Source organism: Furipterus horrens, unplaced genomic scaffold (assembly GCF_987537825.1).
Source record: "Furipterus horrens unplaced genomic scaffold, mFurHor1.1.pri manual_scaffold_1, whole genome shotgun sequence".
In the NCBI taxonomy this organism is placed as follows: Eukaryota; Metazoa; Chordata; class Mammalia; order Chiroptera; family Furipteridae; genus Furipterus; species Furipterus horrens.
This window is the reverse complement of record NW_028327171.1, coordinates 45,129,744-45,153,734: the sequence shown is the minus strand read 5'-3', so window position 1 is coordinate 45,153,734 and position 23,991 is coordinate 45,129,744. Positions and strand designations below refer to the sequence as shown.

The window sequence follows — 23,991 nt, the reverse complement described above, 5'->3', positions numbered from 1 at the left end:
AGGATACTCCCTAGTCTAGGAGATTTTAAGGCAGCATTACTCTACCAATTACTAGCATGAGAATCAGCTGGACTTGTTGAAACTACAGCCTCCTAGCACCCACTTTAAACTGTCCCTGGAGTTATAATCTCAGAGTGGGGTCCAGGTTTACAGATGATTTTGATACACACTAAAACTTAAAAAACTTAGATCTATGGTAAATTTATAAATAAATGCAATGGCTTAAAAGTAAAAAATTCAAGAATTTTTATCTCTTGGGGGAAGAAGTTTGAGAGGACTACACAAAAAATCTTGAATATACATGGAGCTTTTTATTTTGCCAAGCATTGTTTAGGGTATCTTTCATATTCACTTTTAATCATCTTAAAAAAACCAATAAATAAGTAATCTATATTTTTAAGGGTGAGAAAATGGAGGCAGGGAAATTTAAATATTTTGTCCAGGATTACATCAGGAAGATTCCATGATTTTGCTCATTATTCTAGAGCTAAGATTACATCAGCCTAGATTCCAACAGAATTAGTTGCCTCCAGGGTCCAAGATCTTAAGCACTAGGTTATACTTCCTTTTTAATCCTAGGAATGTTCTATTTTCAAACTGAGTATGGTATACACATACACATTAGGTTTATTATTTATACCTTTTATATACTGTATTACAGATGTCTCATATATATATGAAATATTGCACTTATATACATGCTCTACAAATACCAAAATATTGTAAAAACTATAATTGGAAGGAAATGGTTTCTCACACTTCTCTAGAGCCCCCAAGGCTAGCAGTGGGAGACAACCCGATGGGACAGCTGGACCTCTTGCATTCCAGTACCTGTTCCTCTTGAGCAACGATTTTCAATTGGTGTGCCACAAGAAATTTAAAAACATCCCGATACCTGACTTTTTAGTCAGGGGCACTGACCTCTTTTCCCTTAGATTGTCAAGTAAAAAAAATTGACAACCAACACAACAATAGCCATCCGATGTGGATGAATTAAAATTATACCTTTTTTGTTCTCAGAATTTTAATAATTAGCCTCTTTATGTGTGCCATGAGATGAAAAAGATTGAAAATCGCTGCTCTTGAGGAATCTCACCAATCACTGCCGCAATATCCCTTCTGACCTCAGAGGGCGCTGTCCTCATCCTCACTGCACACACGGCATAGGACCAAATTTCAGAGTTTGGAAAGTGGTAACTCTCTCCAGGTAACAATAGCTCCCAGTGCCGATCAGCGCAAACAGAAAAGTGGTAGGCATTGCGCTCGAGGTGCCTGCATGTGCCTTATCCGAACTGAGTTTGCAGTTCCATTTCTAGACGTTAATCCGAGGCTCAGCACGGGTTTACGACTTGTCCTAAGCATAGAGCCAACTAGCGCTGAAATTTGAACTAGATCCTTTGAGCTCTCCAGTGCTCGGCGCTGCTCTTCGAGGGAAGGTCCAGAACGGGGGTCTGGGTCACCTACCTCGCTCAGATTCAGAGAGGCTGTCTTTCTCGGGGCTGCGGGTGGGGGATTGGGGTGGGTAGAGAACTAAGCTTCTCTTGGCTCTGGTTTGTCCTTGCTAAAATACTGTCCATATTCTGAAGGTGCTGGATCTCGGCTCCTGACTGGGCCGTCCTCAGAGGGGCAGAGCCAAACGCGAGGAAAGCGAACAGGGACGGCCGAGGCGGAGCCGGTCCAGTCAGCTACACCGGGGTTAGGCAGCACCGGGGACTACCCACCTAGCACGAGGATACGGTCCTCAGGCCGCAGCTCCGGCTCTAGCAGGGCACGGAAAGAAGAGAAGTCGCCGAACCACTCGTAGGGGGCAGAGTCGGCCGAGCCCAGGTAGCGCTTGTCCCAGTACTGGACCTCTCGGTACTCGCAGTTCTGTGCTGGTAACTCCGGCAGGAATTCGGGGGAACTGGAAGTGGCCATGCTTGCCGCTGCCCAGCCTGTAGGGCAGTCGGCCTGCCTGTTTAAATGGGGTTTGGCTCCACTGTGTAACCAGTCGGAATGTTGGAATATGGAGGAGGCGTGGCCTTTGTGTCTCCGCCCCCAACTGCGGTTGCTCAACACAAACACGTGGAACTTCCGTCCTATGCTAAGCGCGCTTTGAAGAATCCTCCGGCTGGGGAAATTATGTCCTCCAGAGCGAATCCTGCTGCTGTACTTCTCACTCACTTCTGAGAATCACATTCATAGTGTCACACTCACTCGGGTTTATCACTGGCCCCTCTCATACGTATTTTCAATTTGGCCGACTCCTTCCATTAAATCTGAAAGATCCGGTTCTTCCCAGTTCTGAGCATCCGGAAGGTACTTAGGGGTGGCTGGAGAGCTGTGGACGCAGGTCTTGTCCTCCAGGAAGGACCGGGATGAACACAGATGTTCTCAACGCAGGCGAAGTGTGGTGCTGGGCGGGAAGGGGTGGTTTCAGGCCGTGGGCAGGAACGTTGCTTTTCTGGGCAAACGTTCAATCCATCTTTATATACTGGGGAATAAGACCACTTTTTTGGGGGGGGTGAATAAGACCATTTCTGCTCGTAAGGAGCGTGCAGTACATCAGGAGAGACCGATGTATAAGAAGTACATTTTAGTGTAGTAAATAGGACTCTGGAAACTCGGTCAACGCTCAGTGCTTTACGACACCCAACCCGCGGAGCGGAACCTAAGTGCCAAAGGGTCCAGCTTCCAGAGCAGCGGGCCCACAGAAGCTGCGCACCGTCAAGATGGCGGCAGGCGTGCGGAAACGCGCTCGGGCAGGAACCGCGTCCCGGGTGGCGGGAGTGTGCGGGCCGTGGCTGCGACGCGCCTGGCAAGAGCGGCGTCTGCTGCTACTGGAGCCGCGCTACACGCTGCTGGTGGCTGCCTGCCTCTGCCTGGCGGAGGTGGGCATCACCTTCTGGGTCATTCACAGGGTGGCATGTGAGTGAGCCGAGGGGGAGTGGAGGGGGGCGGAGAAGGCGGGAGGGAGGTGGACCCGAACCCCCCACTCAAACCGGGACTCACATTCGGAGCTCAAACCCAGATCCAGGTCCACTTAGTCATCAATTGGAAACGCATATTTCTTACCCCAAGTTCTAAGCCTGCTCCACGCAAAATCAAATCTGATTGTAATTCCTCCCCCCCTGACGGAAGGGGCAACCCTAGAGATTGGCCCTCCGCCCTGAAGGTACATCCTGCCTGGCAACGAAAGTAAACCAGCCTGGAAGACAGAAGACCTGGGTCCAAGTTAATGTACTGCTGGTGCTGCTTGTCTCCGTGGCTTTGGACACGTCACTAACGCAGCTGGGTCTTCTCTGTCCCATTCTGGGGTCTTTTTTAGCCCTGAAACATAGAGCTCAAGAAATGAGATTGCAGAAGTTGAGACCAGATTATAAATAAGTCTGTAAACTGTGTTAAGGACATAGTTAGCATGGTGGTCAAGAATCTAGGATCCTTTGAATTCCAGTTTCACCACTACCCTTCCTAGCTCACTGATCTTGAGCTAGTCACTTAACCTCAATAATTCATAGGTTACTTTTCTAAAAATAGGAATAATAGAGTTTGGTATTTATCATAAGAGACCTGGGGAATCGTTGAAGGGTTTTAAGCAGAGGAACATGATATGATTTCTGTTCTAGGAAGAGCTCCTGGTTGCAGGGTTGCAAATATATTGTGGTGGGGGGAAAGTGGACTGGGAGCCTAATTAGGAAGCTATTGCATAACTGAGGCTACAGATTATGTTAGGCTCAAATTTGGGTATGTAATAGTACAGAAAGATGGGACAGAGGTATGTAGAAGGAAGAATAGACAGAACATAGTAAGTGGGGGTTAAAATTGAAAGAGAAGAAAGTTTCAGGTTTGTGACCTGGACAGCCAGGAGGTTGACGGTGCCATTCATGGAACCCAGGAAGGGGAACAGATTTGGACTAGAAGATTATGAGTTCAATCACAGATGTGTTGAGTTTGAGATGCATGGGTTCACTCAAAGGAAGTCAGGCATTTAGGTAAGGGGTTATGATAGGGGTCCTGAGGATGAACTGGAATTCTGTGCTTTGATGGGCTGGAGGTTTCCAGAGCAGACAAGTTCTGGACTTGGAAATAACCACATCATTTTTTTCTTTTCTAGATACAGAAATTGACTGGAAGGCCTACATGGCTGAGGTTGAGGGTGTCATCAATGGCACCTATGACTATACCCAATTGCAGGGTGACACTGGACCTCTTGTGTGAGTGGAGATAGGAGGTTTAGCAAGGGTGTGAGGGGCTGATTGGATACCAGGCTGGGTAGTCTGACCCAGACTCACATTCCCTTTCATCCTTCAGGTATCCAGCTGGCTTTGTGTACATCTTTATGGGGCTGTACTATGTCACTGGCCAGGGCACTGACATCCGCATGGCCCAGCATATCTTTGCTGTGCTCTACTTGGCCACCTTGCTTCTTGTCTTTTTGATATATCACCAGACCTGCAAGGTGAGTCTACAATACCAGGACCCAGGTCCCCAACCTGGGAGGGCTGGGGTATGGTGATGGCTCTGGGTTGGTGAGCTGACCTTCTTCCCCATTTTGCCCATCTCTTAGGTACCTCCCTTCGTCTTTTTCTTCATGTGCTGTGCCTCTTACCGTGTCCACTCCATCTTTGTGTTGCGGCTCTTCAATGACCCAGTGGCTATGGCACTGCTCTTCCTCAGTATCAACCTTTTGCTGGCCCAGCGCTGGGGCTGGGGTTGCTGCTGTTTCAGGTCAACATGCCTCCCTTCTGATCCCCTTTCTTACTTTTTGTATTTCCATCACTTTCTTCCCAATTTTCTGCAGCAGAGGGAGTAAGGGAGTGGCCAGGCAATGTAGAGCAGTCAGGGTCCTCACTAGGTGAGTCCAGGATCTGTAGAAAGTCTCCACCCCAACCCACAACATACACACCTCCTCTTCCCATCCTCTCTTCCTTCCAGATAGCATCTGTTGGTATTGGTCATTGAACAATCTTTTTTTTTTTTTTTTTTTTTAATTATTTTCAGAGAGAGGGTGAGGGAGGGAGAAGGGAGAAAAACAGCAATGTGTGGTTGCCTCTCGCGCGCCCCCAACCAGGGATCCGGCCCAAAACCCAGGCATGTGCCCTGGTGGAGAACTGATCCAGTGACCCTTTGGTTCACAGGCCGGAGCTCAATCCACTGAGCCACACCAGCCAGAGCCATTGAACATTCTTAATACTCAGTATATATTTGCTTGCTCAGTCTGGGCATAGAAACTAGATATCTATCTACTCCCTACCTACCCCCCAGCCTCCTCCCAGGCTACCTTACCAACATTTCTGGGCCCTATTCTGAAGCTTGGTGGGGGAGGGCAGGGGTTGCATCTTTGGGTGGGGTGCATGGTCCTGGAGCTGATCTCCACCCTTCCTCTCTTCTACCCACCCTAGCCTGGCAGTCTCTGTGAAGATGAACGTGCTCCTCTTTGCCCCTGGGTTACTATTCCTTCTCCTCACACAATTTGGCCTCCGTGGGGCCCTCCCCAAGTTGGGCATCTGTGCTGTCCTACAGGTACTTCTGCCTTACCCCTTCCCCTTTTTAATGAAGGGGAGGCCACTCTGTCTGGCCTCCTTCCCTCCTTGAAACTTCCTCAAAGCCAAGAGACAAGGATTTTGAAGTTGATTCTGGACTGGGCAGCCACTACCTCTCTGGGCTTTGGTTTCTTTAGCTGTAAAATAAGGTGATTGAACTAGATGGTCTCTTACAGAGTTTCTAACTCTGCCCATTTATGACTTAAAGCACTGTCATTATCAGCCTTCTCAGCTTCTTTGGCCCCAGACTTTGGCGGGGAGAGGAGGAGGCTGGCTTACTTGCTATATCTGATGGGAATTAAGGAACCTCTGAGACCTATTCTCTATTCCCACTCCCCTGAATAGTATGAGGCTGGAGGTGAGCCTGGGCAGCTCTGCTGACATCACACCCATCTTCAGGTAGTGCTGGGGCTGCCCTTCCTGCTGGAGAACCCCATCGGTTACCTATCCCGCTCCTTTGACCTTGGCCGCCAGTTTCTCTTCTGCTGGACAGTGAACTGGCGCTTCCTCCCCGAGACCCTGTTCCTGCATCGTGCCTTCCACCTGGCGCTGTTGGCCACCCACCTCGCCCTGCTCTTGCTCTTTGTTCTCTGCAGGTGGCACAGGTGAGAAACGGGAGCTGTACCATGGGCAGAGTTAGGGGCAGGAGTGAAGGGCCTGGGCTTTAGGGGCTGCTTTGGGGAGATGTTGAGCTCATGGAGGTGAGTTTAGAGCTTGGCTCATGATGGGGACTTGATAAATTTCTGAATGGCTTCTCCCCAGGACGGGGGAAAGTATCCTGTCGCTGCTGAAGGATCCCTCCAAAAGGAAGGTTCCACCCCAGCCCCTCACACCCAATCATATCCTTTAAATCATGGGAAGGTAAGTCTTGCCCTCTGCAGGTGCAGATAGGATCCCTGGTCCGGGTAGCCCTGGCTGGCTGGTGACACAGGGGAGAGAAAAAGAGGCACCTCTAATAGCTACAGGGCCCATTCTTAGAGCTCCTACCCTGTACCAAACACTGTGCCAAGCACTTACATTTTTAAGCATATTTATTCTCAATTTTAAACATTATTGAGCTATTGTGAGTGCTCATCCTCTGCCAGGTGTGGTACTAAGAGATTTATATACATTCTAACATTTAAAGCTCACAGGAGACCCTGATATAGGGAGGTAGTTTATCCTCATTCACAGATGGCAAAATGAAGGCTTTAAGAGGTTAATTTACTAAGGTCACCCAGGTGGGAAGGGATGGAGTCACTAGGCCTATGGCCTTAGATATTACTGTCTCCACCTTAGATTGAGGAGCAGGCCAGAAAAGTTGAGAAACTTGTCCAAAGATATGTATTTGGGAATGGTAGAACCAGGGGGCTATCTGACCCAAAAACTTCTACCCTTCTGCTTTGGAACCTCCCTGCCTGCCCCCACCCCACCCCCAATTCCTGCCCTTTCTGCTCCTGCCCTTGGCCTTGACCACTGCATACAGATCGTTTCTACCCTCTTCACCTCCAACTTCATTGGCATCTGCTTCAGCCGTTCTCTCCACTACCAGTTCTATGTCTGGTATTTCCACACACTGCCCTACCTCCTGTGGGCCACACCTGCACGCTGGCTCACACACCTGCTCAGGTACTAGCTGGGACAACCCGGGAAAGGGGGAAAGGTTAGGGAGCTCCTCGTCAAAAGGCTATGACCATGGAGGGTCTGGGGGTAAGCTGAAGGGTCCTAGAAACTGGACAAAACCTGGAGTTTATTTCTCATTTCCAGGTTGCTGGTGCTGGGACTCATTGAGCTCTCCTGGAACACATACCCATCCACATCCTGCAGCTCTGCTGCTCTGCACATATGCCATGCTGTCATCCTGCTGCAGCTCTGGCTGGGCCCCCAGCCTTTCCCCAAGAGCATCCCACACAGCAAGAAAGCCCACTGAGGTCCACCTCTTCCTCATTCTTGGACCCTGAATGTGGATGGACTCTGTACGCTTCCCAATAAACCTTACCAAGTCCACTTCTGTGAAGCCTTCATGAAGGTTCCTAGACCAAGTTCTGAGGGGCATGCACGTGGAAGATAACTCATTCAGGCACTTTTAAGAGGCACTTTATTGCATAGGACTTGGGGGCTGTGGCTCTCTCCCTTTTTACTGCACTGTACAGAGCTCAAAGGGGAAGGGGCAGAGGGGTGCAAGGAGCGGGAGAGAGCACAGGCAGGCACTTTCTGTGGGGCAAGAGGATTCTGGGAAGGGGATGAGAAGCAGTTGGGGTTAGGCTGCCACCCACCTACCCCTTCCCAGCACCGAGAAGCCAGCCCTGGTGGCAGTGACTTGAATCTGTTAGGGGGCGCCAGCCCGAGCAGTGGGCAGCCTTCACATGTTTGCTGGGCTGTAACACAGCAGGTGCAGCTGCAGGTTCTGGTCCCAGTGGCGCAGCAGCAGGAAGAGACCCCGGGCCGCAGCCTTGAGGGCGACCAGGTCAAGGCCGTCAGGCAAGTGCTGTGCCCGCAGCCAACAGTCGGCCTTAGCTGCCGCCAGTTCCCACTCACCAAAGGCAGCAGCACAGCGATGCTCCAGCCATGCAAGTGCCACTGCTGTGGCCCAGGTCCGGCCCCGAAGGTCGGCACCACCCAGCCCTCCTGCCCCCTCTGAGGCGTCGGTGTCTGAACCCTGCCCACTGTCCATCTGCCCTGGACCCTCGGAGCCTGAGCTGGGGGATGGGCTGCAGGAAGCTGTGGCACTGTCACCCTGGCTGACACCAGGGCCCAGAAGTGCCCAGGGAGAGGAGGCTGAGGTGGGGCTCAGGCTAGCGCGGTGCGCAGCGAAGGGTGAGGCCCTGCATAGGCGCTCCTGCGGGATGTGCACTGCAGTGCAGAAGGGTGCGTCCAGGCGGAAGGAGCCGGGCGCCTCCTGCAGCCGCACCTGAGGAGAGAGGAGGTGGGGGGAGAGGTGAGCTAAGACAGTGCCCTGGCCCTGGCCCTGGCAACGCCACCCTCCACCTCCCGAGTCCTCACCAAGGGCAGGTAGTCGTGGTCACTGCCTTCACCATTGCTGTCACTGGCCTGGCCTGTGTTGGGGCTGCAGAGTCTACTGCTGTCTGCGTCTCTGGCCTTCCGACGGCCCAGGCTCAACCTCAAAGGAGGCTGCAGGGACGTGTGATGAGGACCTCCGGTAGGGGCTGCAGGGTCCCCCAAAGCAGACTTGGAGTTGTCATTTTGGTCCGGGTCCAAGCCACCTGCCAGAGAGCCTCCCTGAAGTCTGCATCAAAGCCAATCAGTATCGGTGGTGATCTCTAAGCCCAGGCACTTCCTACTATTTTCCCGTATTTGAGTATTACCTTTACAGTGGACAACTGTGGGCAGGGGAGCTGCACCTAGGTGGCCCTGAGAAGCAGGAGGGGCACCTGGGGGCTCAGCTGGCTCTGTAGGGGTACAGAAGACAGTGCTGAGGTTTGGAAGGGTAGCCAGTGAGGTGAGGGCCAGCACCTAAGGGGTCACCCAGGAGCGACTACCTGAGCTCTGCACCTGCAGGGCAGAGGGCAGGACCTCCCTACTGGTAGCATCCACAGCTACAGGGCAGGTAAAGCAGGAGTGGGCAGAGCTGACCTTGCTTGTCTGAAGGGCTCGGAGCCAGGACCTCCGGGCACGGCCTGTGAAACCAAGGAGCAGTTTGCTGAACAAGAGGGGGTGCACTCCCACCATCTACCCTCTACAGAGGGCTTCACAGGAGAAAATCTCAGTGCTCCCATAGCTTCTTTGTCCCTGAACAGAGTACAGTTTCTCAGGGTCACGACCAGTTTGGACTCCCCAACTTTGACAAGAAGTGGTTAGGCTGAACCCTCAACCCATAGCAGGGCTAGGCCTCCTGGCTGTCCAGAAATTCAACATTCTGGACACCATTCAGGAAGCATTGACTGGTACCTGTTCCATCCACTCATTCCAGCATTGCCCAATAGAACTTTCTGTGGTGGCAGAAATGTTCTATATTTGCATGATCCAATATGGTAGCCACTAGTCATGTGTGACTAGTAAGCACTTGAAGAATAGTGTAACTGAAGAACTGAAATTTTAATTTTATTTGGTTTTAATAGTCTTCCTGAATGACGTTTGTTTTTATGTTATGGGCACTGTGAATTCTTACAAAAGATCTCATTTCCCTCTATTAGTTGCTAAGAAGCTTGCTAATTTTGGGTCCCATGTTTGCAGAGGCACACAACCTCATGGCGTGCATCTTTAATAAAAGTTTATTCTCCTATTCCTTTTATTATCCCTTTTTCCCATTGCCCTACTTACCTTTTTTCCCCCTTGTAACATGGGTGAGCCACCTCAGATCTTTTGTGTACAAGGTGAGGTATAGAGAGTGATCAAACACACAGACCTGCACCTCTGCCACTCTGCCCATACAGGCTCCTTAGTCCCTGACTAGGCGCACCAGAAACTCACCCCAGTCAGCCATGGTCTCAGCCCCTCGGAGAGCCAGCTGCTCGTTGTCCCGGACCACGGAAGCTGCGGTCAGCCGATGGAGTGCTTGGTCCCAAGCACCCTGTCTTCCAGGGGGTGATGGAGGCAGTGAGCCATCATCCCCAGACCCCCATAGTGTCTCTAGTCCAACACCCACCTCCCAGCACAGAGGCTGCTCCCCACACAGAGCCCGGATCACCACGTGGCAGCGTGGAGCCTGGGGAGGCAATGGCACTGCTGGGGGGGCTGATTCCCCATCAGGGGGCACAGCCGTGAACAAGAAGGGAGGTTCCATCAACATATCCCAGTCCATGGGGGCTGGGGAGAGCAGGTTTCCTGAGGAGACAATGGCAGGGACAGGGACAGTGTGGTGCCCTGGGCTCCACCTTTCCAAGATCTTGGTGTGAGAATCCAACTCTCCATCCAGTCCTTACCTGAGTCATCCAGGCCTTGTCCCAGCTGCTGCCCTGACTCAGGTCCTAGCCTGTCTGGTGCTGCACCCAGAGAAGGGTGCCGGGGACGACCAGAGACTGGGTTCACCTGGCCTGGGGGTGACGAGAGGCTTCGGCCAGCCAGAGCCACTCTGCGTTGACGGCCCAGCACCTCAGCACTCAAGGTCCCAGCCTGCATGTGAGGAATGGGACCCACTGGTCAAGGAGTGAGTGCAGATCTCCTGGCCATCATACATACATGCACAACTGGCCATCTGTCCCTTTGTCTGACACCCTGAAAGGCTGCTCACCACCCTTAGGAGAAAGGCCAGGCTGGTCATGGACTTGGGCTCCCTTCCCAGTGTCATCTCACTCCACACCCTCTTTCTCACAGTTATTACTTGCCTGTTTTTGTTCATGTCATCTCCATCTTTGCCTGGCTCACTTCTATTCTTCCAGATATGGCTTTTGCTTTCCTGACTCCCTCAGTGTTCATCACCTTCTCTCTAAGCCCCCATTACGCCATGTCCCTGTGCTCATCACTGCATGCTCCCTGGTGTCATCGCTGTAGATTTACCCCCCTATCTCTTCAGCTGGACTTAACGGGAACCACTGCGCAATGTAAGGCACACAGCAGATGGTCAATACATATTTGCTTGATATTTGGTAAACGGATATGAACTGAATCTCACCTTGACTGGAGCCAGTGGGGGTGGAGGCAGGGGGCAGGAGTGGGAGCCTGCAGGTTCTCCCCAGGCTAGGCTGCGGCAGCCCTGCTGAGATGGGGGATCCAGAGGAACACTGCCCTCGGGGGAGCCAGGGCCCTGGGATCTGGGAGACTCACTGCTGCCCGTGGAGCCTGGGCCTGGCTCAGGGCTAGCAGAGCAGTGGGTAAGCACATACTGCTCCCGAATGTACGAGGACTGGAAGATGCGATGCCATATGGCTGGGTCAGAAGAGGGGTTGGGTCCAGGGTCTGTGACTGGGTCTGTCAGAGCATCAGCACCTAATGGAGGCAAGAGAATGGGCCCCAGCCCTGTCCTCTCCCTCCACCCCCTCCTCCAACACAGCCACACACATATACCCAGCACTCACTCTGCTCTGAGTCCCCAGCAGCCCAAAGGCTAGACAGCTCTCCTGATACAGTGCCTGTTCCCAGTGGCTCTGAGGTGCCGGTGGGCTCAGTGCCAGGGCTGGTGGCAGATGGCACCTCCTCTGGGGATGGGAACACGGAGCCACCCAAGCTCTGCCAGCCAGGCTCATGGCCCTGGAGAGGAATAGTCATTGAGAAAACTGGAACAGTCATCTGGGAGAACCAGATTGTAGTTATACGCTACCTCCTTCCAAACAGGATTTAAGATGGCCAACTGCAAGAGGCAATAAAGTTAATAAACCAGAAATGAAAGCCTAGTACTAAGGAAGAAGGAAGCATCCATTCTAACTGCAGGATTAATCAGGTTGCTGTGGCTGACCTTCAGGTCTGGCTCTGATCTTCCTGGCAACCAGGCAAAAAGGCGAACAGTCCATTATATAGCTCTCATGAGCAAAAAGGAAGAAGCATGATTAGGTCTTTTTCTTCAAGATAAAGCTTGTCATAATAAAAATAACTATCATATCGCAAACTCCTACTATGTGTCAAGTATCCTACCAAGAGCATGTACATTATAACCTCTTATTACAACAACCCTGTAAAAAAAAAAAAAGTAGTATTAGGAAATGGCCTCAGAGAGGTAAAGTGACTGGCCCAAAGTCAAATGGCTAGTACCTGGCAGAGTTGAGATCTGAAATTTCATCTAGACTGTGCTTCATCCGTCTGTCCCTGAAAGTTACAGGAAATAATCTGACGGTGCCTTCTGTAGGGCATTATGTGAAGTAAGGAGCACGTGTTGACAAAAATCTCACAGCAAATGCTGGAGCTGTTCTGTGTCTGTGATTTGGTGACGTTTGGTAAAAGCCAAGGGCAACACTTTAAAGGACAACTTAGTGGAAGACCTCAAGAGGAGGCAGGTTTCAGTCACCCTGGGGGGCCTGGTGTGATCTCTGATGAGGCCTGGAGGTGGCAGGAGAGTTTGGTAGAGAGGCACAGGAAACGGAAGAAGGGTGGGGAAGAGGTGCTGGGGCTTTAGCCATTCCAGGCCCACCTCCCACACCCCAGCCCAGGCCTACCCCAGCACGGCGGGGCCGGAAGCCTTCCACCCTGAAGAGTGAGCAGTAACCAAGCAGCTGGTCCCCAGGGTAGAGTGCTGGGATCTCCCGGGGGGTCAGCAGTGCCTCCACCGCATCGGGCACAAACCAGTCCACAGAGATGTCACTCAGAGCGGGCTCCAGTGCCTTCCGCAGAGCCTGCACCAGCTGTGAGGAGTGGGCAGAGGAAGGCCGTGGGAGAGAAAGAGGTGCCTCACAGCTGACAGAGCAGAAAGGCTGCCCTTCCCCTGATATCATCTGCCTAGTCTCTGGCTGAGGGGAACAGGGTCAGGCAGGGGTCAGAGGAAGGAATGGGGACAAGCAAGGGGAATGAGTTCTCAGTCCTCAGGGCTTGGTCTGTCTCTTGGCCTGAGCTGTGTCATATGAACCAGCCAAGACTTAGCAAGGATATAACTCAGTACCAGGACACACTGAGAATAATATTTGGAGGATGGTCAGAGGTTGTGCCCCTCCACCTCTAGCCTCCTGAATCACCCCACAGCAGCACCTGTAGATCCTCCCCTAATTGGCCTCTCAAGGGAAACTAGGGATTAGAGTGGGGGAGAGAAGCCAGGAGACTCCACAGCTGGACTGGGTTCTGTTTGAGACAGAACTTGGGAGAAGGACTTCCAGAAGTAGGGAACAGAGTCCAGGCTCAAGCTCACCATGGGCTGCAGCCTCTCTCCAGGCCTCAGGAAGTAGGCCTGGCCCCTGCTGAGGGCAGACAGACCCTGGAGCAGCTGGCGGCAGGCAGGCCCTAGCCCAAAGGAGAAGCACCTGATGAAGGGAGGGAAGCACTGTGACTGTCGGGATCCTCCTAGGGGGTCAATCTCAGACACCTGTGTCTGTGCACCCCATACCTGGCTGCCCCCCTGTGCCACCTCATGAACTCCAGGGTTTGGTGGGTAGTGACGGCCATGGGGGCGGCAGCAGTGAGCAGGAACAGCTGCCGAGGGTGGGCTCTGTGCTGGGGCTGCCTCATGGCCCAGTCCAGCACGGCCAGCACATCTGGGGGGCCTCCCATGGCTCGCAGGGTCTCCACACTCTCACAGATCAGCTTCACAGTGTCCTGGAGACAGAAGGCACAGGCTGGGCCACGCTGGGCTGAAATGTGTCCACCAGGCCCCCAAATTCTTGGACTACACTCACATCACTGCAAAGCCTGCTCTCTGGGAAGAGGGACTGCACTGAGGTGCCAAACATGGCCACGTTGATGAGAGTCTGGGACGGGAGTGACTTCACAGCCAAAACAATGGCATCCTGGAGAGGGACAGGGAGGGCAGTGTGAGGCAGGTCCCACAGACACTGGTAGGGAGCAAGGGACACCAGATTGCCTGTCTTCTCCAGGTCATGTGTAAAATGAGGACCTGGATGTAGTAACCTGGGAGAGGCCCTGTGTACAAGAGACTGAGAAAGCTTCTGAGTGAGGACCCTGGAGTGTGAGAGAGACTCAGTGTGTGTGACAGACATTTGTGTACGTGGCTCTGGAGGTGAATATGACACTTGGCTTTGGGGTCAGGTGTGACTGAATGCAACTTTATGTATGAGAGAGGCTCTTGGCATCTGGAGAGGCACGTTTGTGCATGAGAGAGTGTGTGGTGTGTGTACACACACACAAGCTATAGTCCACCTCAGACCACTGCCTCACCCAGCCCCAGGCCTGCCCACACTGTGCCCACACAGGCCTTGTGTGCTACACTGCTGCCATCCAACAGGAAGAGGAGCTCTCGTGTAGCTGTGCCCAGGTGTCCAGGCTTCGAGCTCAGGTCCGGGCAGAAGCTCAGCATCAGCACAGGGTTCAGCAGGATGTCCTTGTGGAAGCGTCGCTGCAGGAACCACACCTGAACATGGGAGCCCAGGTTCATCCTGGCCCAGGCTTAGTGCAACTCCAACCTGGGCTCGCAACAGGACCCAGTCCCAGGGCCTCTTTCTATCTTTCTAGCAGCCAAGCCAGGGGCCAGGTCAGGCTCCCCAGGCAGCTATACCTGTCGGTCCCCATCACTGTTCCTTCGCTGGAGCCTCTGGAAGTCCCGGCGGGCCCTCACCCAGGCCTCATATTCTGCTGAACTGAGACTGCCGGCCTCCAGCATCAGGTGTGGCTGGTGGGGCTCTGGAGAGGAGGGGACACAGCTCTGTCGGGGAAATCCCTGTCTCTGGATCCCAGCTGCCTAGTCCCAATGTCCTGGGAGGACCTTGTAGGTTCAGCCTCCCTGCACCACCAGGCCCACCCTCATGGATGACTTGGTCCATCTGGCTGGGAGGCCAGAAATCCAAACTTGAAAAATGCTACCCAGGTGGTCCTGAAGCTGGTCAGAGCTGGCCCATTGCATGCCCCATTCTCTCACCACTGGGGTGCAGCAGGATCTCCAAGGCCCGGTCACAGCGGTGGCCCTCAGCCAGTGTGACACAGATGGTGGCTGCAGAGCTGGCATGAGGTGGGGCATCTGCCCGCAGAGCATGAGAGGGGCTCTCCAGGCCTGAGGGACATAGAGACAGGGAGCAGTGATGATCGCCCTGCTCCAAGTCAGCACCAAGAGCATAAACATCACCTTCTCATACCATGGATGCTGGGGTGGGGGCAAGGATCACAACTGATTCGGCTCAGTTCTCAGAGCCTGATCATAGGCTTGAATGGACAAGGTGGGATTTGCCTGCTTTCATGGGCTAGGAGGCAGATTCCCAGCTCTTTTCCTGGCTGGTCAAACCAATAGAAGATTTAGCGTCTTCCCCCACTTCTTGCACAAGGAAACTCCATTTCATCACTTTGACTGGTCTCACTGTAAGCCTCTCTCTTCCCATTGGTCAGTGGAGAGGTACATAAATAAACGACACTGACAAACTGAGGGGTGTGTGTGTTGTACAGAAATGTCCAGAGGATGCTCCCCCACTGTGCAACTGGAGGTTTCTAAGTCTTGGGTCCCTGTCTTCTTTTTGCCCTGTGTTCCTCTCATCCCTGAGCCTTGAATTATTTCCCAGTTAGCTATGCTGGAAGGGGCACCCACCTGCCAGCAGGCATGGCCCAGTCACCAGCATCTCGAAGGAGAAGGTGTATGGGGCAGGGCAGCGGGCAGGGCCTAAGAATACATCCGGAGGGGCAGCTGGCTCTTCCCAGGCCAGACCTTCCTCCTGAGGGCTGCCCACACCAAAGCAGCTGGTAGGGCTGGAAGGGAGCACAAGGAGGGTCACTGGGCCACTATCAAGACCCTTAACCCCTCTGGCTGACTGGCCTCTTCTCCACCCTGCCCATCCCAGGGGTACCCTGCCAAAGCCCCCTCACCCGCACTAGACCCAGAGAAGCCGAGAGAGGGACGAAGAGAATCACCATAGGCCCAACCTGTCGTCACAGAGCCCCGGAGGTCTGAGGGGGCCCGGAGGACCTGGCGGGGCCAGTGGGGTGAGCACAGAGGGCAGAGCCACATGCAGCACCCCATCAGGCCTTGAGGGCAGCGCCCGGCTGCTGCACAGGGTCACTGTCATGGTGCCCGCTGGAGTGATGAGGCCAGTGGGCAGCACCAGTGTGGACCGGGACTGGGCCACATCCAAGACAAGATGACCTATGATGAGTGAGAAAGAGTATCAGATGGGGCTGGAAGTAGAAGAGATGAGGGAAGACAGGGGTGGGAGCAGGCAAGGAGTCAGGGGAGCCTGGGCAAGGGGTACTTTGTGTGGTTAGAGAGACAGTGGGCTAGTGCCCTGGAGATGCAGGATGGACACATGAGATGAATGACAGTAGAGAGATGGATTGATGTGAAAAGGATGTGGCTGTCGTTATAAAAGGGAGCGGTGACAACACTGCTAATAGAGGGCTGAGGAGGATGGGCATGTCCACTCCACGCCAAGATCCTGGGGTCCCATACCCTCTGTCCCTCTGCCCCTGTCTGCCCCTATCTACTCAACCCTTGGGCATAATCTTCCTAAAGGGCCATCCCTTGTGGACTGACATCTTCCATAGCCGGAGACCCACAAATCCCTTGCTCACAAATAGTAAGGATTTCCCCACTACTCATTAGGAGCGGCTCCAGAACTTTCAACCCAAGAGGAGTTTAGGAGCAGTAATCTCCTTGGAAGCTGGCTAGAGGACATAAAGCTACATTTGCATGCCAAGCACACTATCTTACTTAGATCATAGGTTTGGTTGGGATCTAGGGGAGTGCTGCTGCTACAGGAGAGCTGGCCAGGTGTGCACAGCAGCAGTCAAGGCCTTACGTGGTCTGGCCCCAGCCCACCTTCACAGCCCTACTTCACCTCACTCTCCCACAGTAATCATTTATCCATTCTTTTGACAAATACTTGCTGAATAAATGAAGGGGGGAAAAAGATGGAAAGTAAGATGAGCAAAAGGGGCTTCCTTCTCAGCCAGCTGAGGCTTACGAAGAGCCTGTTACCATGGAGAGAGCGCAGTTTGAGTCTTGGCTCTGTGGCTTCTAATCCTGCCCTTTGGTAACTCTCTTGTTTTGAGAAGCCTCGGTTTCCTCATCCATAAAATGGGGGGCCATAGTGACTATATCTCAAAGATCATTGTGAGGAATAAATGAAATAATATAAGCAACGTATCCAACACATAAGAAACCATTGCTATTATTTTCATCACTATAAAGGGGGAAAGGAGAAAAACACTTGCATTATACACTCCTCTAGATTCACATGAGGTGACACCAGTGACTGGGCTTTGTCAAGCATAAATCACCATATAACCTTATTACCACTACCCAGTACAACTTAATTCCAAACCTTCATTTACACCATTGCCCCTGCCTGGAGCGTCTTTCTCCTCTCCACTTCACCACCTCCTCCTTTCCTTCAGTTACATGATGGCTCCACTTCTTTCTAGATTCTAGAATCTAGAACATTCCTAACCATGGCTTCTAACCACCTGCTGGGTTTATGGCAACTCTCAACACCACTGGATTCTGTCCCACTTCTCACCTGGATGGTAAACCCCATGTGCAGAAATCAAATGAATGTACAAATAAGTAAATGAAAGAATGAAGTGCACTTCATGAAACCTAACACAGGGGTGGGCTTCCATCCTCACCCAGCACTCACTGAACCCCTTTGTGGAGCAAGATGCTGGGACTTGGAAGTGACCCAAATCCTGACCAGGTCAGGAGCTAATGCTCCAAAGGGGGAGACAGACGTGTGACTGCTTGCTTTGTCTGTCTCAGTGGCTGAAAACCTTAGGTCAGGGCTGGTCACAGTCCCCCATCACCTGGTACATGTCAGGTGTCCAGTCCACAAATGTTGAATAAAGGGATGAATCAATGAATGGAAAAAAAGAAGAATCAGTGGCTGGAGGGGGCAGGGGCGGGGCAGGAGGAGGCGGGGACGTAGAGTGGGTGCAGGGACCAGAGTGGCGGCTGGCTTGAGGGCAGGAGGAGCAAGAGGGGGACTCACCCTGCGCGCAGCGGCGGGGCGTCGAGGCCCCCAACGCGGGACCCAGCGCGCGGCAACACTCGCCCTGCGAGCGACGCCGGCTCTGCAGCTGGAAGGAGACACGCCGTCCGGCCGCCTCCGCCTCAAAGTCCGATACCACTTCGGCCTCGGCCAGCGGGTACACGAACACGCCTGGGGCAGGGGACACAGGCGGCGTCGGCTCTCGCCCGGCACCCGCTCCCCACCACCCTGCGCCCCCTCCTGGCCTCACCGTCCACCGGCTGCGGCTGCGGATTGTGGTAGGTGAGCCGAGCCCGCAGGCTGAGGCAGGGTCCGTTGGCGCAGGCCCGGACCCAGGAGTCGGTGAGGGGCAGCGGTGTCCAGTTGGAGGGGCAGTACAAGCCGGGCATGGTGCCCTGGGGGAGGGGTGCTCGGTGAAGGGGTGCGCAGGGTGCGCCCTAGGCAACCCACCTGTGCTCCGGAAAGCCCGCTGGAGCTTTTTAACTCAGGCAAGAGGACGGGACCTGCAGAGGGCGCAGGGCTGATCGGATGCTCGGGCCGGGCCGACAGGTGGAGGAGAGGGGAGGGCGGAAGGGTGGCAGGGAGGGGGGAGGCAAGACCCGCATCCTCGCCTGTCTCCTGGGAAGCCGGGGCGCAGCGCAGCTCCCGACAGCGCGGGGGCCCGGGCAGCGGAGGGTTAATGATTAACCGACGCTCCGGGCGCCAAGCAGTCCCGCCGTCCGCTCCTCTAGGGGCAGAGGGTGGGGATGGGGGCGGGGGTTCACAGCTGTTCCATCACCCACTCCTGGGCTTCACCGCCGCCCCAGTACCTGCCGGCCCCCTGGGGCTCCCGGCGGCTGCCAGCTGTCGGAAGTGGCGCGGGTGGAGAGATGGAAGATGCTCTGGGTGGGGAGCAAGGGTTTAAAGGGCCAGTATCCTCCTGGGTGCCCCCAGCCCAGCAAGGAGCCGGGTGGGACAGAGAGCCCAAGGGCTGCAGTCTTTCCCTCTCCAGCGCCTCATCTGACCTGGGTGCTGAGAGGGACTGCAGGCCGGAGGGGACGGGGCTATGTTGAGAAGAACGAGCTAGAGAAGCGAAAGGAGGGGTCTTTCGGAGGCAAGGCCAGGAGAAGTGCACGGCCAGTGGGAGTCCGTCCAGGGCACCTCTCCCCACCGGGGCAGAGCTCATCTACGAGTGGGCGGGGGTGCGGGCTACAGTAGCCACCGCCCCCAGCCCTGCCCGTCAGCCGAGCTGTTAGGGGATGCCGTGGGCTGGGTCTAGGGATCGTCCCCTCCCTGCAGGCAGCCCTAGCCTCACCGTCGCGTCCTCTGCGGAGTTCTGGGCGCCACGACGGGACCAGGTGTGCGGTGCCGCCTCTGCGCCCCGGGCCGCACTCCGTCCCGGCACCTGCTGGCCTCCCGCTCCGGACTCCCGCAGTGGCAGCTCTGAGTCCGCTCGGGGCGTCGGCCCTGAGGGTGCTGGTCCCTCCCCCGCGCGGAAAGACCGCCCCTCTGGCCCGCCTCGGCCCCGCCTGCCGCTGCGGCGGGGCTGTTGCTCCCAATTCCTCCAGGCCCTCCCACTTCGCGTGCGGTACCGCCTCCGCGCCAGCCCTGGCTGTTCCAGCCAGATAGGGCACCGCAGTGCAGGCACCGCGTCCCCGCCGCCGCACAGCCACAGCCCCCCCATCAGTGCGGGACTGAGGCCTCCGAAGCCCAACCCTTTCTGTCCTTCAGGAAGTGAGGCGTCCTGCAAACGCAGCAGAGCTGCTCAGTCTACAGCCCCCCAGCACTGCAGCGACCACAGCTATCCTAATATCGGCCCCCATCCCCTGCCTCCAGCTCTAGCTATTCTTTCCATCTCTGCAGTGACCCTCCCTCACCACTGCAGCGAACCCCAGCTCCCTGTCACTGCTGGATCCCACGCCCCAACAAGCCATCCCCTTTCCTTTGCAGAGTGCTCCTTCATCACTGCAGAAACCTCACAGTCTTGCAGGTATCTTCAGCTGCTTCGATCACTTCAATGAGCACCCACTCCGAGCAGGGAACCCCTTTACTGCAGCGTTCCCCCTCCGGAGAGCGGACAGCGTTCCCACCACTGCAGTTCCGTCTCCCCTCTTTTTCTGGGGGTGGGGAGGGTAGGCAGGATCAACACCTCAGGCTTTAACTCCCTGTATGCAGTTGCCCACCGCCTTGGAAATGAGACCTTCCAGCCTGCAGAACCTTCTGGTGGCTGCAGACTAAACGCCCCCCTCCATTGTAGCAGTGATCCCCCCACCCCATCACTACAGCAGCAAAAAACATCTCTGCTTGTAAACAGGTTCCTTGATATCGGCAGATTTTTCCTACGACTTGACAGTGTTATGCTGCAAACAGGGAAGTCTGTAAAACCTCTCCTCAGTCCCTGAGGAGGAGAGAGTCTGGGAGCTCTGGGGAAGTGACCATGTTGCAGGGCTACCCATCTTGCAAGCTTTCTTGCAGAGGCCACGCTCAGATTCTGCCAAGGGAACTTGTGGAGAGCTGAGAGTTGAGGGCAGCAGGTGGGAAGTGGGCTTTCAAGCAAGACTTAGGTTCTCACCCCTCCCCATTTTGTCCTTCTGGCTCCAGTCACCATCACCACCATTCTGCCCCAGGGGGTCCCCTGCCTCCTTGAGCACCTGTGCCCTCAACTACAACCCTTTCCCTTGCTTAAACTGCTTAGCATGGTGGTCTTCGCTTGGCCTTTTCCCAGGGAACTTCATGGTGGAAATGCACAAAACGACACCAAAAGCCCCAGCCCACAGGGAGCTCCAGCTGTGGTCTGGCCCTGTTCTTTCCACACTCTGAGTCAGAGTTCTATTGACATCTCTCCTCCCTTCTCTGCTGAACCCTAGCCCAGCCTCATTCTGAGTGAGCTTCCTTCTTACAGGCATGGGGAGAAACAGATAGGCCCTCCAGGTGCTCCTGTTCTCCAAGTAGGACCAGCCCAGGCCCTGAGGGCTCCACGGAAGTCCAGGCAACCGACACCTCCCCATGGTGGTTTTGTGCTCTGCCCTTTCTGCATAGGAACTAAGATCTGCATGTGGCCCTCAGGCCAGACACGAAGCTGCGGGGGAGCAGTCGTTAGGGGGCCTCAAACATAGGGAAATGCAATAAGAGGTCCTTCCGTTTGGTCCCGAGGAGAGCTTGGGTGTACGACAGTGTTTCAGAAAGGCAGCATTCCTGTCAAAAACTAAATCGCACACTGATAGAAGCCAAGCTTTGCCGGGAAGCTGGACCAGCCCTGAGGCCCTGCTGGGAAAGTTGTCTTGGCTGAGGCAAATGGAAGGAGAGACAGGTCAGCAGCTCTAGCTCTTCAAGAGGCATAAAGCATCCTGCAGGATGGGGCAGGGCATTGTGGCAACAGGGAGAAGAGAGGCTTTGTAGGGGTGGCAAGCAGGATCTCTAAGGCCCAGCTGGGAGGGCCTCGGTGGGAGGGCTTGTAGTATGGCAGGCAGCTGAGGACAATGAGGACGAGAAGGGACAGCTCAGCTCTAGAGGACCCAGAAGCAGGTTCCAAGAGGCAGAGGAGGTTCTTGGCAGGGCTAAGGAATGGCAAGGAGCTTGAGTGGTCTGCTTTGTGTCAGGTATAAGGGACAAAGTGGGTAATACAGAGCTATAAAAATATATAGATTCTCTCTTGAAAGGCTCATACTTTGATCAGAAATAGATTCTCATTCTTTTTGTCTTTCACAATACTGACATTTTTTAAGCCTTCTGGCTAGTTTTGTAGAATGTCCCTCAGTTTGAGTTTGTCTTGTTGTTTGCTCATGATTAGATTCAGGATATTCACTTTTGGCAGGTATACAACATAAGTAATGTAAGCTTCTCACCATATTACCTTAGGATATGAATGTCAGTTACTATTACTGGTGATGTTGACTTTGATCCTTGGATTCAAGTGATGTATTAGGACTCTCCAATTAGAAAGAAAACCAGCAGGAGATGTATCCATAGCTATGCATGTGTTTGTGTTATTTATGTTTTTATTTATGTATTTATTATAAGGAATTGGCTCACCCAATTATGGTAGCTGGCAAGTTCAAATTTGCAGTGTGGGCCAGCAGGCTGGAGACTCGGGAGAGCCAGTGGTGCAGGTGAAATCTGAAGGAAGCGTGCTAGAGAATGCCCCCTGGCTGGGGAGGCTGGTCTTTTTATTCTACCCAGGCCTTCAACTGACTGTGAGGGCCACAGACGTTATGGAGAAGAGCCTGCTTAATTACAGGTCACCCATTTAAATGTTACTCTCATCCAAAACCACCCGCCAAGTTGACACATGAAGTAAATTGTATCACAAGTAATGTTGCTAACTTTCCCCCCTGTGATGCTATTTTTTCTTTTTGTAATTAAGTACATTTGTGAGGAGATAGTTTGAGCCTATGTAACTGTCCCAATCTTCAGCAAAATCTTACCTACAAATTTTAGCATCCATTAATGTCCCAACTGACATTTTATGTCAGTTTTTTTTTTTTTTTTGGTTTTTCAATTACAGTTGTCCCCTTTTCCCCTAATTTCTCTCCCCCACCCAACCCACCCCCTCTCCCGCAATCATATCCCTCCCCGTTGTCCATGTCCATGAGTCTTTTATACGGGTTCTTTGACTAATCCCTTCCCTTACTTATCCCCCTTCTCTCCCTCTCCCCTCCCCCCTATTTACTGCTATTCTGCTCTTTGTTCTATTTAGTTCCTTTGTTTGTGTTGTTCTTTAGTTTCCTGTATTAGGTGATATCATATGGTATTTTTCTTTCTTTGCCTGGCTTATTTCACTAAGCATAATTCTCTCTAGTTCCATCCATGTTGTTGCAAATGGCAGGAGTTCCTTCTTTCTTTCTGCTGCATAGTATTCCATTGTGTAAATGTACCACAGTTTTTTGATCCACTCATCTACAGATGGGCACTTAGGTTGTTTCCAGCACTTAGCTATTGTAAACAGTGCTGCAATGAACATAGGAGTTATGTCAGTTTTTTGAGGCATAATTTACATACAATAAAATTCACCATTTTTATTGTGGTAAAATACTGATAAATAAAACTTACCATTAGTGATAGCTAACATGTTCAAAATGTCGTGCAACCATCACTACTATCGAGTTCTAGGACATTTTCATTACCCCAAACGGAAACCCCATATCAATTAAAAAGTCACTTTTTATTCCCTGCTCCTCTCAGTTTCTGAAAACCACTAATATGCTTTCTGTCTCTATAGACTTCCCTATTCTGCATATTCCATATAAAACATGCAATATATGGCCTTTGTGTTTGGTTTCTTTCACTTAGCACACTGTTTTTAAGGTTCATCTATGTTGTAGTATATCTCAGTATTTTATTCACTTTTTCTGGCTGAATAATATTCTGTTGTATAGATACTGTATACCACTTTGTTTATCCATTCATCAGTTTATGAACATTGGGTTTTTCCCACCTTTTGGCTATTGTGAATAGTGCTACTATGAACCTTTGTGTACCAGTTTTCATTGAACATCTATTTTCAGTTCTTTTGGGTATGTATCCAGGAGTGGATTTGCTAGGTCATATGGTAATTATATGTCTAACTTACTGAGGTTTTCCATACCAGCTGAAAAAATTTTACATTCCTACCAACAACATATGTGTTCCCCTTTATTTTAAAAAATATTTTGCTAACACATCAAAACCTCAATTTATTGTGTTTCCTTTTATAAGTCATACTTTTGGTATCATTTTAAGAAGCCTTCACTAAGCCCTAGATCCCAAAGATTTTCTCTTATGTCAGCTTCTAAAAGTTTTATATTAAATTTTTTGATTCATTTGAAATAATTTTTATGTAAGTGGTGCGGTTTGGGTCAAGGTTTTGTTTTGTTTTGTTTTGTTTTGTTTTTTTCCCCTCTATGGATATTCAATTGCTCCAGCACCATTTGTTGAAAAGACTATCCTTCCTCCATTGAATTGCTTTTGCACCTTTGTCAAAAATCAGTTGGCTATACTTGTGCAGGGCTGTTTCTGGGTTCTCTATTCTGTTCCATTGGTCTGTGTGTCTGTCCTTCTGCCAATACCAAGCAGTC

At 52.6% G+C, this 23,991-nt stretch overlaps 3 protein-coding genes across 5 annotated transcripts in view; 1 reads left to right on the top strand and 2 right to left on the bottom strand.

Moving 5' to 3' along the window:
- The window catches only part of ECE2 (endothelin converting enzyme 2), a 30,189-nt gene extending 28,179 nt beyond the window's left edge, over nucleotides 1-2,010 (bottom strand). For both annotated transcript variants that reach the window (XM_090274786.1, XM_090274776.1), the window contains exon 1: nucleotides 1,722-2,010. In XM_090274786.1, coding sequence (XP_090130912.1) covers nucleotides 1,722-1,917 — 196 coding nt within the window. In that variant the 5' untranslated portion in view covers nucleotides 1,918-2,010. The remainder of the gene's footprint in view (nucleotides 1-1,721) is intronic.
- Nucleotides 2,011-2,699: 689 nt separating this feature from the next.
- On the top strand, nucleotides 2,700-7,508 carry ALG3 (ALG3 alpha-1,3- mannosyltransferase). Its single transcript, XM_090274734.1, has 9 exons — nucleotides 2,700-2,907; nucleotides 4,094-4,193; nucleotides 4,291-4,438; nucleotides 4,547-4,707; nucleotides 5,382-5,502; nucleotides 5,922-6,127; nucleotides 6,285-6,362; nucleotides 6,987-7,130; nucleotides 7,269-7,508. The coding sequence occupies exons 1-9, from the start codon at nucleotides 2,712-2,714 to the stop codon at nucleotides 7,429-7,431; spliced, it is 1,317 nt and encodes a 438-aa protein (XP_090130860.1). The 5' UTR covers nucleotides 2,700-2,711; the 3' UTR covers nucleotides 7,432-7,508.
- Nucleotides 7,509-7,582: 74 nt separating this feature from the next.
- Nucleotides 7,583-19,415, bottom strand: VWA5B2 (von Willebrand factor A domain containing 5B2). Of its 2 annotated transcripts, none has more exons than XM_090274712.1 (20): nucleotides 19,254-19,415; nucleotides 18,210-18,354; nucleotides 17,960-18,130; nucleotides 15,888-16,119; nucleotides 15,568-15,725; nucleotides 14,911-15,042; nucleotides 14,551-14,675; nucleotides 14,251-14,406; nucleotides 13,715-13,825; nucleotides 13,426-13,634; nucleotides 13,231-13,342; nucleotides 12,548-12,733; nucleotides 11,477-11,648; nucleotides 11,074-11,387; nucleotides 10,385-10,574; nucleotides 9,933-10,286; nucleotides 9,002-9,139; nucleotides 8,828-8,911; nucleotides 8,505-8,725; nucleotides 7,583-8,412 (listed from the first exon to the last, which is right to left on the bottom strand). In XM_090274712.1, the coding sequence occupies exons 2-20, from the start codon at nucleotides 18,346-18,348 to the stop codon at nucleotides 7,864-7,866; spliced, it is 3,753 nt and encodes a 1,250-aa protein (XP_090130838.1). In that variant the 5' UTR covers nucleotides 18,349-18,354; nucleotides 19,254-19,415; the 3' UTR covers nucleotides 7,583-7,863. The 2 variants fall into 2 exon arrangements, with proteins under 2 accessions (XP_090130838.1, XP_090130846.1); XM_090274720.1 differs by having other exon boundaries at nucleotides 15,900-16,119.
- Nucleotides 19,416-23,991: the final 4,576 nt, after the last annotated feature.